Here is a 17,159-nt window from a genome sequence, read left to right on the forward strand (position 1 = left end):
CAAGTACTTCATTTCTGTTACTGACAGCTTGGGGTTATCAGGTTTGATGAACAGTGCAATGGGGTATCTGAGACCAGTCTTTAAAAATAACTTCAGTAAAATGGAAATGACACATCTCCCAACGAAGTAGCATACAATATAAAATCCTTAAAATCTAAGTATTCCAGCGGGTACGATAACATATCAGCAAAGTTGATCAAAGAGTGCTCATGCAAGTTGAGTCCTACCTCAAGTTATTTGTGTAATCAATCTCTTATCAGCAGAACATTTCCAGACTGGCTAAAATATGCTGAAGTTAAGCCTCTTTACAAGAAGGGGGATAATGAGATACCATCAAATTATCAACCATTTCATTTTGTTGCCTTTCTCAAAAATATTTGAAAAGGTTGTGTTCAAGTGTCTCCTTAAGCATCTGACTGCAAATAATATATTGTCAAAGTCACAGTTTTTATTTCTTAAAGGTTCTGATATAGAGAAAGCTATTTACACTTACAGTGAGAATGTACTTAATTCATTAGATAATAGATTAGAGGCTACTAGCATTTTCTGTGACCTGTCAAATGCCTTTGTCTGCGTGAACCACGGCATTCTCGTAACTAAATTAGTATATTGTGGTGTCACTGGCAATGCTGCGAATTGGTTTGAGTCTTATCTATCCGACAGGAAACAAAGGGTGTCGTTGCAAAATACCTGTGCAGTAAGCAGTCAGTCCTCATCTGACTGGGAATTAATTACATGTGGTGTTCCTCAAGGTTCCATCTTGGGTCCACTGCTTTTGCTTGTATACATTAATGACCTCTCATCTGTTTCACTGCCAGATGCTAAGTTTATTTTGTTTGCAGATGATACAAACATTGCAATAAGCAGCAAGTCAAGTACAAATTTAGAAATAGCTGCTAACAAATTTTCACTGACACGAAGCTAATTCACTGTCATTAAACTTTGAGAAGACCCACTATATGCAGTTCAGAACCAGTACGAAATTTCCTTCTGGCACGTGTATAACATATGAAGACATGCAGATAGAAGAGGTTGGCAGTGTTAAATTTCTGGGATTACAGCTCGATAATAAATTCAGCTGGGAAGGGCATATCACAGAATTGTTTGAAGTGGCTGCACAAGTCTGTATTTGTTGTGAGAATTACGTCAGATGTAAGAGATATAAAAAAAAAACTTGCATACTTTGCTTACTTTCATTCTATTATGTCATATGGGATCATATTCTGGGGCAACTCATCAAACTGAATACAAGTATTTAAAATCACTTACCTTGGTCCAAAACAGGGTCCAATACTCAAGAACATACATTTTCAATAAATTGCCAGCAACCATGAAAAAAAACTTCATTACAGATGAAGTACAATTTAAACAGAGTTTGAAAGACTTTACGACAGGCAACTCCTCCTACTCCATAGATGAATATCTTAACAGAGACTGCTAAGCCAGCTTAAGTAAAAATATCTGTTAGATTTCAGTTTTGACAGCACTTGGTCACAACAGTCAAGATTAGGTATTTTGTGTATGATAAATTTATTAATAGTGCATAACAGTGTTTCATTCTGACATTGTGTTAATTCTGTAATTATTAGCTGTTCCAGTTTACTGCATTGTATTCACTCATTTTGACAATATCCTGCCAAATGATCAGGGTAGTAAGTATTATATTCAATCGTTTTATGTTTTTATGTTATATTTTCTGACATGTTCCACACCCACGGGAATCATCTCATTTTTTGGGTCTATGGAACGAAAACTGAATCTAATCTAAAGAAAAAAAAAGTGTTATAATTGTTGCGGGTTGTTCTATGAATGTTTTCGGAGAATTAGATTTGACTCTGGTAATGACAAGACATCCAAAGACTTTTGGATAATTTGAACTGGGGTGTTCATACAAGTATTAGGTTCTAAAACCTCATTTACATGTCAAAATTGTTGCTTTCTAACTAGAAATAGAAAGGCACACACACAAAAATTAATACATAAATCTGTAGTAAATATTCTGCTGCTTTATTAAGTTTCTATTGAGAACAAGAAAATAACAAAGCAAGCGATTTAAACATTCTGCTCTTCATAAATAGTTTAAATTTAGAGATCATATTTCCAGCTAAATGCATTATTTATGAAAATAATTTTAATTGTGGATAATATTTCATACAAAAATATTTCACACATGACTTAAAATACTGTTTACGATAATTATGTCAGAACAGCTCTAAACAAATTAATCTTTAATTTCTGATACACTTTCCTAGTTCAATTAAAATAGGTTTTATTTCAAGCCACGAAAGAGAGAGTGCTTTATATTGAACTTTTCTATTTTACATAACACAATAATGCTTAAAGACTATAAAAATGTTAATTAGCAAATATAAAGCACCATCAGATTTAGTTTATGAAGAATATAGATTCTAGGCACGATTAGCACCAACAATTACTCACTGCATGTGAAAATTTCTAATTATCACATAACTAAATACAATTTTCAAGTGATCTGGTAACTATACGACGTCGGATAGATAGCTGTACAGAAAATGTAGTACTGCCTGTATCTATACAACATTTCGAAGTAAGTCAAAAGAGCAAAAACCACCCATAAATTCTCAATCAAGAGACTTACAGTTAAGGCATAACAGTAATTTCAGTGCATAACCAATAGCTAAAATTAATTAACAGATCAAAACTCAAAAACTGAAGATCTTATGCAAACAAAAAAAGTTGTGGTGCAAGAGGAGCACAGAAAAGTAAATAATGATATAATAATTAAGCAAGGCAAAAGAAAGCTGTAAGACTGAAATGCAATTTCATAATAATGATACAGGGAAGAAGAAGAAGAAGAAGAAGAAGAAGAAACAAAATTGTGAAATAGTGACCTCAAGAGGATGAAAGAGCCAAAGCACTAGTGCAATGTAAGATAGGACAGAGGGACAGAAACAAGTACGTGATCAAGACACAGAGACCATTTCTGTTGGTGTGAGAAGAGACAGGAAATTTCAGTCTTGCAGTTACACTTAATTACTTCATCAGCATCTGTTCTCTCCCCTGTTCCAGGATATTTTCTTGGCTTTTGCAGTAGTTCGGCACATGTGTTTATAAGGGTGCAAAAGCTTAAAATACAATTTCCTGCTTCTGTATCTGTAGTACTGACTAAGATACAACTGCCACTATTTCAGCAGTTTGTACACAGATGCTCTTTGTGGCTTCGTGTCAACATGCACATGACTTTGGATTTACTACTCTTTACTGTCACAAGAGAATAAATTGATGTACTGTAGTTACCCATGTCATTTGTTCTTTATGAGATATCGGCAGGATGTTTGAGAGGGGGGTCTCTTTATGAAGTTACATGCACTATTAGATAGATCAGAATCACTTACAATACCGGTATGTGCAAAAAATAAGAAACAACTTCTTTTTCATCACATACATTAACTGAGATTAATTTTCATGTTAAAACTGTGATGCTGAAATGTACTCTATTAAGTAACAATAATAAATAAGAATTCACCAAGACTGTGGACTGGATTCAAAACAACGTTAAACAGCAACCAACAACTTATCTACAGAAAAATTTAATTTGCATGGTTTCTGTAGCACGAACATAGCTTTGATATGAATAAACTTATATCATCTGTTAATAGTGCAAACAATTGTAACTTCTGTAATAAAGAGGGAGCTGCTGTAGAAGATGTGATTCCTCAGAAGTATTTTGTACAAATAAATATTACTTGTTAATATCATTCATTCATTAAAGTTATATTATGGCCATCCACAGAACACAAAATCCCACAGACTGGACAAGGATGGAGGCAATTAGCAATACAATAAAGTACATAAGGGTGTTATATAAAGGCAGGATGTGGTGTTTTACACACCTACTGTACATATGTATTGTCATTAAAGTATTTACATGACAAAAGTTATATAACAGGTCAGACATACAAACTGGAAATATATGTTGGATCTACTGGACTATTTCACTCATCTGTGGACAAGTAACACAATCTACATATACATTTTTGACAGTTTATAAACAAGCAACAACAATTTTTCAGCACTTTCCAAAATGGAAGAAATGACAAAGAGATAAGTGAATGTGAGAGGCCAGTTGATAGCTTTATGAGTGTGTGAGGAACGACATAGAAGATTCAGAATGGAATAATAACAATACAGAAAGCACATACCGCTACTCATCACACAGGAGGAAGCACTGAGTCACAGACAGGCACAATGAAGAATAATGTTAGAAGTATTCAGCCCTCAGACTAAGTTCCACTTCCGACATAGAAAACTCACACACATTCACACAAACACAACTCTTACATCTGGCCACATCTTCTCTTTGGTGCTAAGGCCTTAGCACCTGGAGACTACAGGTACCGTAAGTGTTTGAGTTGTGCTTTAATGAATGTGTACAAGTTTTCTATAGCTGATGAAGGACTTAGTCCAATAGCAGAATATTTCTAGCATCCTTTTTCATTGAGCCTGTCTATGAATCAACATCACCTCTATGTGATGAGTGAGAATTTAACATTTCAATATTGTTGTGAAACATGTTACATACGAATTCTGATGTATACTGGAAAAACCAGGTCATGATGGCAACAGGAAAAAGTAACGAGCAAGCAAATGAAATTAAATTACTGAGAAATCAGATAGGTGTTAAAAAGTGTTTTGTATATGATTTAGGAAAGAAATGGTTGGGCTAGGGAGATAACATACGAAGAACCTTCGCAGGATAATAGTGAGGAAAAAAGATTGAAATCGTAAGTGCACGTGAAAAGAATGGACGAGGCGACGATGTCTAGAAAGATGCGTGAGATGCAGATGGAAGCCAAGAGAGCAAGGGAGAGACCAAGAAACAAGTTGCTACAGGAGTCAAATAAAGCATTTGGAGAGAGGAGAGTACCAGAGTACATGGAGAGGCTTGTGTTTAAAGGAGACCTTGCTAGTGGCTAGAAATTGTACAAGATCATGATCATGTAGATAAACATTTCAACTTCTGAAGAACTAAATCCCCTGGTCTAGACAGTACAGTATATCTACGGACAAGATTAAAAAAAAATGGGGCAGGAAGATATCGATGTGCTGCATTCCTTGCGTACAAGCATATGAGAAACTGGGGAGTGGCCAGAAGACTGGGCGAAGTCTTTCACCACATCCCCCTACACAGGAAATGGTCAATCAGGAACTGCTCCAACTACTGAACCATTGCTCTCACATTCCAAGCACCCAAAATTTTGTGCTTGAAGCTGTGGATTCAATCTCTCATATATACAGAACAAGCAAGTTTTGTTGAAGTAAAAGACACTTATGTACAGATTCTCACGTATAATAAATAATCGAGAAATTGCAATAGTTCTGTGTTCCTATTTTCGTCTGGTTTCTTAATTGTACGAAAGCCTCTGACTGTATTGCCTGGGAAAAGTTGTGGCGGGTGCCTGCAGAGTTCAGTCTCCACCATATTTGACAGCACTGATCAGAAGTCTATACACTAATAACCATGCAGCTATGAAGACAAGGGATGGCATGTCTGATTTCTTCAGTGTATCAAATGGAGTAAGACAGGGTTGTGTCCTACACCCACAACCATACAATACGCATAAGATGTCATTAGGAATCCTCTTGGTGGTTGGACTAAACCTCTGGTCTGCTGGTGACACTATACTTTTAACCAGTAATGAGGATAAACCTGCTGAGTTACTAACAAAAGTAAAGGACATTAGTCTATCATATGGATATCAATCTCAGCAAATCCAAACTAATGATAATTGCACCAATAGCACTGGTCCAACTCAGAGGTCAATTAAAGGAACTGGAAATCATGGAATTAAAGGAACGGGAAGTTGTGCATTCTTTCATCTATCTTGGGTCAATCATCTGTGATGTGCAAAGCTGTGAAGACAAGACAAGTTGTCAGATCATGATAGGTTGGGTGGCTATGAAGTCACTCAGTAAGATCTGGCAGAAAATTGTGATGATAAATACCACAAAGGTCTGGCTTTTTGCAACACTTGTGAAACATAAATCCTCAAGATTAAAACCAAGCAGCATACTGATGTGTCTGAACTTTACTGCTGATGCAGGAAGTTGTGCATAAAATTGACTGGAAGAACAATGAAAGTGCCCATTACTGAGCAACTCAGTATCTCTATGTGCCTTTCTTCTCACATTAACCAGCTAAATCTCCAGTTCTTTAACAATATTATGAGAAGAGGTAGAGAAAATCTAGAAAAATAATCATGGATGATAAGATTGAGGGTAACACACCAAGGGAAAGGGCAGCAAGCAAGTGAACAGATCAAATCAAGCAGATCTCCAGTCTCTCTCTTCAGCAAGCTCTAAGAGAAGCTGGAAGCCATCGTGGATAGACACACTTGGTTCATGAGGTCACAGCATTCTGTAATGAGGACAACTTGTGTAATATCTCTTACTTTGCTATGACATTACTAAATTAATTTCATGAAATGTGTACACTGTTTTTTGTTCACAGCCCTCTACAAATATTCCATATATTAAGTCACTGTCCTCCCCACTCACAGACTTGTCCTTCATTTGCAGCAGGTTTGCTTTGGAAAACCTTATTTGGTAAACTCTTTTCAGTTTTATCCATAAATTTCTTGAACACTTCCCAAGATAAAAAAAGAGTGATCCAATAATTATTAAATTTTATCTGCAATGTTGTGCTAGTCTTAGGATAACTTTTCAGGTCTTTCAGTCAGGTTCTCTAAAGTTTTGTCTGTGACAAGGTGGGCTAGGCGTCTTCAGAATCTATGGATGTTAGCTTTGATTATCAGACAAAGTCTGTTGCAGTGAACAGTACTGCTTTGTACAAACATAGTTTGTATTTTTTTTCCTTTGTGTACAACTGATATGTGTATGTGTGATAGCTTCTTTTCTGTTCTACAGGAAGGAACATCAGTAAACAAATTGAGTTGGTTGTCATCACTGTATCAGAGTTCTAGTTGCAATGTTAAGCAAGCAGATACAATGCTACGAGTCCACATGGGGATCAATACAACCCTATCTCCAGCAGAAACATCAAGTTTTTCAATAGAAGGCAATGGATACAGAAATTCATTCCTTTCGTAACAATTGGATACTCACAGAAGTATTATCTTTTAGGGATATCTACCACAAATACGGACTTTAAATACACAAAAGACACAGTGTCAAGCAGAGTATTTGAAGGCCTCAAAAATGCAAGGAACTGTCTGAAAATAAAATGGTACAGCTGTGAACACAAACAATTCTGTGTCTTGAAATCTCTCCCCATACATAAAATATCTGACATAACATGTAACTCATTTGTCTGCATTACTATTCCTCCACGTACAAGATTACAATTAACAGGAAGTAAATAAAAACACACATACAACAACTTTAATATTTACATTACACTGAGAGAGAGAGAGAGAGAGAGAGAGAGAGAGAGAATGGACTTGTTTGGAAGAACACATCATATTTAAAACAATAGGGGGCTACTTACAGTCATATAAATATATTTCATTTGTAGCTAATAATTATTATATATACAAAACGATGAAAAAGTGTAAGGTACAAACACTTGTTGTAAGGACACCACAGCTTTCCACAAATACACATATGTCCTAAAACTGTAACACAACTGTTTGAAAATATGAAGGAATTGGCAAAGAACACATAGTGCCTAGCAATTGTTTATGAGATGATTGAAGTAAATCCAATGCACAAAAAATATTACAAATGGAACAAAGGGGTAGCTGTACACCAATATTTCCAGAAAACAGGTATCAAAAACCAGTGTGTTTTCACAGCACAATACCTCAGTTCACCAGCAAAGTTTATTCAAAGATACAAACCAGAAATAGAAATGTGAAAAATGGTAGCAAACTGGAACATAGGACACAACATTGTCATACTCAAAGTAACTTCGTAGGTATGAGGAGAACAACACTGACAAAACAATGTCCATCACCTTACATCCTGTACAGAAATGACACGTGGCATCATATTTATATTTTTACTGCATGTCCATATTTTTAAATTTTCCAAACACTTGACAGAAAATGTTCACAGCAATACGTACATGTTTCTAACAGAATGAATTCTTAAATGAATTGCAGCATAAAATGTTTCACTTACATTACAAACCTACATTATATCATTCACAAATGCAGAGAGACTTTTCTGATACTGTTATATGATTTCAACATAAATAATTAAAATCCTGGACCTCAAATTAAATTAAGGAGTCACTGTACAGCTGAGATACATTGAATTTAGGGATCAAATTGTCTTTCTTTGAAGGAAAGGAAGGCAGAGGAAGAGATGGAGCAGAAACTCTTATTAAGAAAGGATATTGGCCATGTCCTGTTCAAAGGACCCATGCTGTCATTTATTTATGCAATCTGGGGAAATGACAGAAAATTTATATCATTTATATCTGGAGCACTAACAACAGATATGAATCACTATACCATGTCATTCAGCTTCTTTGAAATACGAGAAAAAGGAAGAGAAATGTGGAAAAGGGTGGAACGTAGGACACAATGACAGCATACTCAAAGTAACTACATAGGTATGAGGAGAACAACAATGACAAAACACAATTTATGTCACTTCACATCCTCCACAGAAAAGGCAGATATCCTGAATGAAAGGTTGGGGCAGTACTATGAGCTCACAAACATAGTGCAGAAGACTGATTTCCTTCAATATTCCTGCACCACAGTTGTATGGCTGAACTGATAAATAGTCACGGTCAAGGTATAACTTATAATACTCCGAATTTTATCATCACTCCTTGCTGTTAATGATGGTGATTCACTTTAAAACTATTCTATGCACTTAATTAGCCCCTTGTCAGTTTTTACTAATTTCAGTAAAAAGTTTTCTTGATGCAAAACATTGCCAAATGTCTCTTCAAAAATCAGCAGAGATCACAGAAATAAATACAGAAAAAACTTCTTATGAAATATCAGATAATACCACTTTTTATCAGGCAAAAGTTGTCTAGAGCACCTATCAGCAGACAGTATCACATGAGTATGCAGATACAGTGTGAAGACTGCAATAACACAAAGAAAAATTGACTTTCACGTTGACTACGATAATAGTTTTCATAAGCAATGAAGGCAAGAACTATACTTATCTACAACTCAATTAGTGAAGTACCTGCATGCAATGTGTCTGTTTCCATTCACACATAATCTTAAAGAATCAAGCTCAATCATTTCATACCAGAATTTCCACAGTCATAATATCCAAGTAATCATATAATCTCATATCCTTAGTGTAACAACCAGCATTAAAAGTTACATTTATAACAACACACATAAACACATTTAAAATAACATATCACTAAGGATGGGAATACGAAGAATGGAACCAGAAATACAAAATAGTAGGCCTATTTAAATATGCCTTTTGAAAAATCTTACAACTGCCAGTCATAAAGAAGTAGAAGCATTTACATTAGGGGGCATATTTAAATTCTAAATCAGTACTTATAGTGCATACTAAAGGATTTTTCTTTGGTCTTAAACATTTTTTGTGCAAGATAAATAAAGTATTCCATAACAAACAACAATTTATTTGGCTTTTAAGCATCAGACTGTGTTCTCACAATCTTGACCTTTTCTTCCATTCTCAGTTGGTCTAACTGTAACTGCTTCCTGAAAGCGCCTAGTTGGGTTAGAATGCGGCCATGGTATTTGTCTCTACAACTGTCTCCTGCCTGTATTATGTTCTTTTGAACAGCAGGAATCTGAAAACAACCATAGTTCAATAATTAACTTGTGCATAGAAAACAACTAGATTAAAAGAAATCATTGCGCAATATTTAAAAAAATACATAATGAAATTAGTTATTTACTGAAACTTACTCCACAATATGTATGACTTGAAAAGCATTACAATTTGCAAAATTTTATCCATTCCTCTATCATGCATTCACATGCAACCACAGACTGAAAGATGTAAAGACGAATTTGGAGACTGAGGACAGCAAAAGAGCCTTCAATAATAAACATTTTTTATATTTCTAAGAGAATTATTAATTTGTGCTTATTACACAAAGAAAATCTCAGATTTGTAGTAGACATTTCCAAATTATTATTTTTTCAATTACTATGTATACAGCAACATGAGTAGTGGTACATGTGGACATGTATGAATTACATGAGCACATATTACCATTTGTATACAGCACAACATTGCGACAAAGCTCACTGAGCAACTTACATTTGGTATATAAAGAAAAAAAAGGTACAGCCAAAAGGAGTTATCCAAATGGGACTGAAATTGAAAGATGTGATGTGCATGTACAGATAAACAAATTATTAGAATTTCAGAAAAATTTGATGATTTGTTCAAGAGAACGAGCTTCACAAATTAAGCAAGTCAATATCACATTTGTCTGTCTCCAGGGCAAGCAGTTGTTCAGCTTGACAATTGGCACTGGCTGATACAGTTGTTGGATGTACTGACGGATATCGTGCCAAATCCTGTCCAGATGGCACATTACGATTGTCTAAATCCTGAGATAGTTGGAGGACCCTACTCAAAATGCTCCAAACAGTCTCAATTGGGGAGAGATACCAGTGACCGTGCTGGCAGGGTTTGGTAAGCATGAAGACAGGCAGTAGAGTCTCTCACTGTATGCAGGAGGGCATTATCTTACAGAAATGCGAGTCCCAAATAGCTTCCCATGAATAGCAAGGAAAACAAAATGGATGCAGAATATCATTGACATACTGCTGTGCCGTAAGGATGCTGCAGGTGGGATACATGGCCTGACAATCAAGAGTGATGGTGTAGTGTGCCATTTCTTTTCATTGCAGGACATCTCTGGTTGTCATCCATGGTATCCTTACACAACAGCAGTAGGTCAACAATATTCTATGCCATGTTTTGCTGTCCTTCACAGCAAGCCAGCCTGAGCTTAAACTTCAGCAAGATAATGCCCAACTGCATGGGGTGACAGTTTCTACTGCCTGTCTTCGTGCTTGCCAAACACTACTTTGGCCAGCAACGTCGCTGGATCTCCTCACCAACTGAGAACATTTGGAGTATTCTGGGCACGGATCTCTAACCATCTGGGGATTTTGATTATCTAACATGCCAGTTAGACAGAATTTGGCACAATATCCTTCAGCAGAATGTTCAACAACTTTATCAACCAACGCCATGTCAAATAACTGCTCGCATACGGGCCAGAGGTGGACCAATGCATTACTGACTTGCTCAAATTGTGAGCTCTTTCTCTTGAACAAATTACACAATTTTTGTAAAATTGTGATGATTTTCTTGCCTGTACCTGTACATCACATCTACAGATTTCTGTCTCATTCAGGCAATTCCTTTGTGCTTGGTCTAAAAATGTATTATCAAACACAATGAAATTGTGTTAATGAAAACCACTTACAATACTGTCCAAGGATGTTTTTCCTTTTATTTTATTTTAAGGCAGTATGCAGGTTTGTAAAGTAGATGCCCTAGTATTTCAGATTATTAGCAATTTACTCTTTTAGTTGAGTAATTCATTCTCACTCTTTTAGTTGTGGTGGTGGAAGTATAGCGATTTTTATTTTGTAAAACTAGCTGCTGTATTTCCACACACTGTGGAATAAACAACCCTCAGAATTCTGAGAAAAACTGTTGACTATACCCAACTATGTTATCAAGGAGTTTCTTACCACGACTGATGCCCTGGAATTATTACAGAAAGATATACACTCTATGAGCAACCAAATTATGTTCACATACAAAAGGTACAAGAAGCATACTCCTGATGACAACAACCTAATTAACCAGATGTGTAGCAATGACTTTACCAGGTTCAGACGCAATAATAGGTGCAAGTGGCGAGAGGCATGTAAATTACCAGCAATGGCCTAGACAAACAGACAGAAACATAGACGGCAGTGGTGTTCCAACGAGCAGTAACAAAAATGTGCAGTTTATGCATTACAAACAGAAGAACAAGTTTGTTCAACAACTAGTTCACCAATGTAAAGGAGGAACTGAAGCAGTAACAAATTGTTTGAGAGTTTCTATCCTTATCACAGCAATCCCTGCTGAAAAGGTAATAGACACAGATGCAGATTCCATGGAAATATCAACAGGCATAGGAAGATTTTAAGATTACCAGTATGTGATGCAAAGGTGGACGGTATGGAGCAAGCTATTCTTGCACTGCCTGGATTGGTGTTGGATTCAGTTTTATGGATGGAGGACACAATGTGTGTTGTAGGACCCGAGGTGGTGGCTAACTTAATAAAATCGCCTTCAGTTGCCAATAAACTTTCGAAGTAAATTTAAGAGTGTGTGGCTGGTACCAAGTATGAGCCATGACAAAATGCTGATGGAGTAAGCTCCATAGATTTGATGCAGGCAATCAGTTCCAAGGTTAACAAACATAACATAAACAGCAATGAGTTGCAGTCTTTACTGACATCAATGATTTTGAAGAAAAGTCAGGAACTGTAAAAATTTTTGACTGCAAACTGCATGTCAAACCAGACAAACTGACTGTTTTGAGCAAGTTAGTCTCATTACACAAAACGAGGAAAAGTCTCACTGAAGTTAATTCTGGTACTGGTCCATATATTTCTGAATACGTCAATCTTTGTAGGGAACCTTTAGCTACAAGACGAGCTTTATACAAGACAACATTTACCTTTCTCATATAATTTTCATCTATATACCCACTTTGTGTCAAAAAATTTACTATCATTTGGCTTACATAAACAATCTCATGTATTATTTTCTTCCAGGACTTGCAGTTCTCTCTCTATGACATCCTTCCAATTTTCAGCATCACTATAAGACATCACTTAAGTGCAGTGCTGGGGTCATCACCATTCCCTGCTCTTAACACGCCCAACTCATCAACTCTTAAGTAATTCAGATTTTAATATTCCTCCTGTTTCTCGAATTGTATCGTCTCTCATCCACATCACCTATATTTACCTCTAAATCATCAGAAGAATCTTCTCAGTCTTCTCTATCATCACTGATTTCTTGTTCTTCTCTAAGTTGACTTCTACAACCTCAATAAACATTTCTGCTTCTTTCTGCCCATCTGATTTTGAAATTTTATCTATCTTCACAACAAACAGTATCTGATTCTATTATAGTGACATCAGTTTTCTTCTTCCTTTCAGATACTGCTGGCAGCAAGAAAACTACATCTTAATGTACCTTAATTCTCTCTGTGGGATCCAGCTTCAGTCTCTCTTCTTTGGGTACAAGGACAGACATAAAAGCCCCCAAACCTTTTCGAATCTTCTAAGGGTTATTCTATGCTGTAAAAGGCTTCAGAAGGAGTTTTATCTCTGATAGGACTCGGAGCAGTTTGATTTAGCACATAGCATTTGCTCCTTGCGAAGTGGATGGACTCCCACCATGCTGAACAGAAATGTTTATATTTCTCAGGCAATGACATCAACACCTTGGTTACCATCATTTTGACTGAAAGAGGTTCACCTGCTTGTTTCAATTTAAGTGCTGATTTCTTCCATTTTTGACATAACTATAACCACCGATTTCTCATCAAATTGGAGAGAGAAAAACTTTTGCTGAAGTAGATGGATGTTCACTGTGGAACCTTCCTCATACATGACAGTAGGTGTGTGAGTGGTGCTAATCTCCATCCAAGACACAATAAGTTCCCGTGCTTTTGTGTCCTTTTCCAGCCATGTTTCTTCCTCAGCTTCTTTCTCCTTTGAAGGCTTAATAGCTATGCCGTCTAAAACCTTTTCTTCTGAATATCACTTCCATAAGGAATTTTCACATCACCCAATTGTCCCCACCAGACAACTTCAAGCACTGATGCATAGACTGTTCCTTCGTGCCATGCCAACACCATGCCAGTAATGTCAAATTTGCTGTTTCTTGCAATACCACGAAAAAACTCTGCCACTACCTGTAAGACAGACTCGCAAGCATGGGTCTGTAACATGTATCTGGGGTAGTAATTGAAGCTTGATAATAAGACTGTTTGTACAGAGTTTATTTAAATATATAATAGTGTGTAACTCAATGGTGGAAGAGAATGATGTACACAGAGTGAAGGGGGAAAAAAGTGCCAGAACAGAAGGTAACAAACAAAAAAAGCAGTATTTCAAAATAACTTCAAAAAAGAATATCAATAAATAACTCATTTGCTACATGAAAGACCCTCATTGTTACACATATTATCTTTGTACTTCTTGGTCAGTAGTTGGAAGTCCTAACTTGGCAGGAAATGATATGTAAAAGTTGGTTTTGTATTACACACATGTTGCACAGCATCTGTCATTGTTTATTCAAATGATAATCACTTGGAAAATATGGAATAAATCTTTCAACAATGAATATGACACCTGCAACTTATATTATTTGTATTGATACTGAACATTAGGTGAAACCAATTTCTTTCTGCAATAATCATGAATCTGTGCTGATATATGAAGAAAATGTTATGAAATTCAAGAAAAAAGGTAAGTCAAAATAATCACTTTCAATTTTGATATTGGAAATGTTCAGACTAGACCAGACAGCAGGATATGAGCATAAACTTAAGATTAAAGACAATGAACCATTTTTCAAAAAGTCATAGCCTATACCAATACCAATAAAGCAATCTGCAGCTGTTGAAATTGAGAAAATGTTACAACAAGGGATAACAGAAAAGTCACAAAGTGGGTACAGTAACCATTTGCTAGTAGTTTAAAAACCAAATGCAGGGGTACGATTGGTTTGGACATGAGAATGTTCAATCAAGTAGTAGAAATGGAAAGGAACAGGCCAGTCGTATGGGAGCAGTACTGGTCAGGCTGAATGGTGCAAAATATATGAGTAATAGGAATGTAACTGACAGTTATTGATAAGTGTTACACTATCCTGAATAAAGACCCTACATGGCTTTTCTGTTCGAAGGGAGATCTTACCAATTTAAGGTGTTACCTTTCAGTTTAAATGTGTCACTATCCAAATTCATGTTAGTTTTACATTTGATATTAGGCAGCTCTCTGTAACAAAAGATTATTCTAGATGCTGTTGATATTATTGTCATTGGTTCTCTCTGGAGTTCTAAGCAATTCAGGTTTCTCCTGGCTGACAATAAAGCTGTACTATATATTCTATTCGCCAGGCCCTCACCTTATTCATGAACAGGAAACTACTTAACCACATGTTCATGAGGTGAGTATTATTTCCAAGGGAATTTGATTCTGAGATTAAATATATACAAGGGCATCAAAATGTTTTACCTGATGCCTCATGCAGGTTACCTGTGGGTTTTTAATATCCATATGGTATATTTGGCTCTAGCAAAAACCTTAGAATTTATGTTTGTAATTCTAATAAATTACATTAAGACTGCCATCTCCTTTCCTGATAATGTCAGGCTTCACAAATAATTTGAATCATAACAAGGGCATAAGAAACCTTGCTCACACAGCTATGAAGAAACATATGATGGACTCCATACTAAATGAAATTATTTGATTTATACAAGGAAACACTTTACCCAATGATAAGACTAGTAAATGGTTAATACAAGTGTAATAACACACTGGTGTGGTACTATTCAAACCGCTATATGACAGATTTGTGTAGGAGTTTTGTAATGAATAAGTTAATCAAGTACATTCACCAAGGGCATGAACACTTTGTACTTAGGAAATGTATACAGCATATGATTAAACACCATTATTTCAATACTATGGGAAGATTAGCAAGAAATGTCATTCACTCTTGTCAGATACGTTAAAGAATAAAAGAAACTTCTTCAATAGTAAAACATAAAACATACACAATAATCCCAATGAGGTTATGGGATCTGCTAGCAGTCGATTTACACAGGCCATTATCTAAAGGAGGTGGAATGGTGTATATATTTGTAGTAATTGAATACTGTTCTAAGCTTATTAGTTGGTTTAAAAGAAGAGGGGAGGGACCAAACTGCTAGGTCACTGGTTCCTCGTTCCAATTAAAGTAATCGAGACATAAAAAACACAGCTGGAAAAAATGAGAAAACCACAAGAATGATAGAAGAGCAACAAACACTAAAATGGACAAAATCGAACAAGAAAACCACAGTGAGACGCAAGAAACATGTAGAACAGATCAGAACAAGGGAGCAGATTACCATGGCTGGCTGACCATGAGAATAAAAAGGAAAAGCCAGCCACTCTGCAGCACATTAAAACCTCCACTCTAAAAGCACTAGGGTGGAGGACACAGAGGGACAAAGGACATGTGCTAAAACTTAGAACAAATGATAAAACCTATCCTCACAAATAAAATGTAAAACCAAAGCTGCTGTTGAGGCACTGTTGTCCAACACCGAAGGTAGGGTGCTGGGAAGTTAAAAGTCCGCCACAGAGCGGCTAAAAGTGGGCAGTCCAGCAAAAGGTGGATGACCGTCATATGTCAGTCACAGTGACACCGAGGTGTAGGTAACCATGTGTTAGCCACATATGGCCACTGCAGACCCGGAAGAGGACAACTGATTCCATGTGAGAGGACCACATGGAAGACTTCCACACATTCGTAGTCTCCTTAATGACACACAGTTTGATGTACGTACTGTTATGCCATTCCGTCTGCCAAAGCCAAAAAACCCTGCGGTGTAAGACAGAACACATATCAGTTTCGGAGATGCCCATCTCCAGAAGCAGTTTCCGCGTAGCCCGTTTGGCCAGCCTGTCGGCAAGTTCGTTGCCTGGGATTTCGACATGTCCAGGAGTCCACACAAACTCCACAAACGACAGGACCGTTCGAGGGCATAGATGAACTCCCGGATGGACGCTACCAAAGGGTGGTGAGCATAGCACAGGTCAATAGCTTGTAGGCTGTTCAAGGAGTCAGTACAGAGGAGAAATGGCTCACCAGGGCACGAGGGGATGTGCTCAAGAGCACAAGATATGGCCGCTAGCTCTGCAGTGAAAACACTGCAGCCATCTGGCAAGGAGTGCTCTTCAATATGTCTTCCACGAGCATACGCGAAGCTTACGTGACTATCAGGCTCGAGCTGTCTGTGTAAACCACAAGGCCCTGGTACGTGTTGAAAATCGAGAGGAAGTTACAGCAGAAAGCTGCAGGGTTAATGGAGTCCTTAGGGCCATGCGAAAGGTCCAGAAGAATGTGCAGCCTAGGTGTACACCATGGAGGTGCACGTGAATAGACCTCGA

The 17,159-nt window shown here is 36.8% G+C and overlaps 1 protein-coding gene across 1 annotated transcript in view; it reads right to left on the minus strand.

Moving 5' to 3' along the window:
- Window positions 1-2,635: 2,635 nt before the first annotated feature.
- LOC126188566 (uncharacterized) overlaps window positions 2,636-17,159 on the minus strand; it is a 134,604-nt gene continuing 120,080 nt past the window's right edge. Inside the window, exon 7 of the mRNA XM_049930167.1 lies at window positions 2,636-9,745. Coding sequence (XP_049786124.1) covers window positions 9,581-9,745 — 165 coding nt within the window. The 3' untranslated portion in view covers window positions 2,636-9,580. The remainder of the gene's footprint in view (window positions 9,746-17,159) is intronic.

The sequence above is a fragment of the Schistocerca cancellata genome, chromosome 5 (assembly GCF_023864275.1).
Source record: "Schistocerca cancellata isolate TAMUIC-IGC-003103 chromosome 5, iqSchCanc2.1, whole genome shotgun sequence".
NCBI classification, from domain to species: domain Eukaryota; kingdom Metazoa; phylum Arthropoda; class Insecta; order Orthoptera; family Acrididae; genus Schistocerca; species Schistocerca cancellata.